The sequence below is a fragment of the Aptenodytes forsteri genome, unplaced genomic scaffold (genome assembly GCF_000699145.1).
Source record: "Aptenodytes forsteri isolate BGI_AS27 unplaced genomic scaffold, ASM69914v1 Scaffold323, whole genome shotgun sequence".
In the NCBI taxonomy this organism is placed as follows: Eukaryota; Metazoa; Chordata; class Aves; order Sphenisciformes; family Spheniscidae; genus Aptenodytes; species Aptenodytes forsteri.
In genome coordinates this window covers 128,263-129,819 of record NW_008795323.1, presented here as the reverse complement: position 1 = coordinate 129,819, position 1,557 = coordinate 128,263, and the positions used below count along the sequence as shown (strand labels likewise).

General features: G+C 39.9%; 1 protein-coding gene across 1 annotated transcript in view; it reads right to left on the bottom strand.

Annotated features, from left to right (window-relative positions):
- Positions 1-600, bottom strand: part of LOC103899487 (solute carrier family 2, facilitated glucose transporter member 11) — a 10,978-nt gene extending 10,378 nt beyond the window's left edge. Inside the window, exon 1 of the mRNA XM_009279968.2 lies at positions 577-600. Within this exon, the coding sequence (XP_009278243.1) occupies positions 577-600 (24 nt within the window). The remainder of the gene's footprint in view (positions 1-576) is intronic.
- Between the last annotated feature and the right edge of the window lie 957 nt (positions 601-1,557).

Below are 1,557 nucleotides of genomic sequence, written 5' to 3'. Positions count from 1 at the left end.
CTCGTGCACCTCCAGCCTTCTCGGTTGGTAGAGCATGGGAAGCTGAACAGTCCTTGACTAGTGTAAGCACTGCTTAGCAACAACTAAAACATCGGTGTGTTTTCAACATTATTCTCATCCTAAATCCAAAACCCAGCACTGTACCAGCTACTGGGAAGAAAATTAACTCTACCCCTGCCGAAACCAGGACAGCTGCCAACATCCAGTCCTGTTCCCTGCCTTTCAAAACCTCTGCCTGCCATCTCTTGCACTAAATAATTGGTAATATATTTAACAAAACTCTTTTTTAAGCAGGTAAGCAAAACAAATTATGTTTGGAGGTAAGCAAATATTTTCCAGTAAATGAAAACATTTAAGAAACGTTAATGTATTAATAAAAATATGACAAAGATGGATGGGAGAGCATATGAAGCACAAACATCTGTAATACTTCAAAATGGTGGGCAGAACCACTTCCAAGACGCTTTTAGTGAATAGGAGCCTTGTTGTTTTTACTGAGATACTGATTTTGTTTTCTTTGAAACACTAGTAGCATACAAAAATGTCACAGATGTAAATACCCCACCAAGTACTTACCAGGTCTGATAGGAAGCCGGTCATCTCTGGCTAGGGGCTGGTTGTCCACTGTGTGATGTGTCTTTGTCATCACAGGCTTCTGTGTCTCTGTCTCCTGCCTGCTGGTATGGCAGTGGGCATTTGCCTTCAGGGACCAGAGTTAAATTTTTACTATTACGTCTTCACTCACTTATATTTACTTCAACTGGCCAAAGTTAACACTGCCGGATTAAATATTTCAGGAAATAATTGCATCTAGTCCAGTCCACAGGGGGAAAGTTTCAAAGCAGAGGAAGTTTGCACCTGGGATTGTAGCGAGGGCTTTGGAAAGGGAAAGGAGAACAGTTCAGGCAAAAAAATCTAAACAGTTTTCCAGGAACAGTAAAATAATTTACTTCTATGACGCAGACTGAGGAGTACCTCTGCCATAATCTGCATAAAGCAAAAAGCAGCTGGTACAAGGTTTAGGTACTGTTATTTATTATTAAGTAAAGTATGTGGTGTTCTGTTTCAGATTCATTGGTATAGTAAACATTTAGTAGGTGAAAAATAGGCAAATTTCAATGCTTAATTCTGCTATTCTGGCTTTATGTATCAGTTAGACTGTACCAAGGAAGGGTATTTCTTGTCTGGTGTTTATGGGGATGTTTCTTGTCTGGTGTTTATGGGGATGTTTGTTGGCCAGGAGTGGTGAAAAGGCAGTAAGAGATGGGGTGGGGGGGAGGTGGGGCAATGGGGTTGTACTGAAGCCCTCAGTAAATGCCCAGGCTCAACCTTGGGACTTGTACTTTCAGTTCATAAAACACAGAATGCAATTATTTACCGGGGGGTTTACTGCAAATACTGCAAGTCTAAAGAAATGAGAAAAAAAAAACATGTTAATAATAAAACCTTGGTTACTTGTGTAATTCCAACTATTGTCTATATAACTGCATAGCAAACGCTGCTTATTCTGGCTTGCAATAGCATTTAGAATGATTTGGCATTTTTGTAAGTATTTTC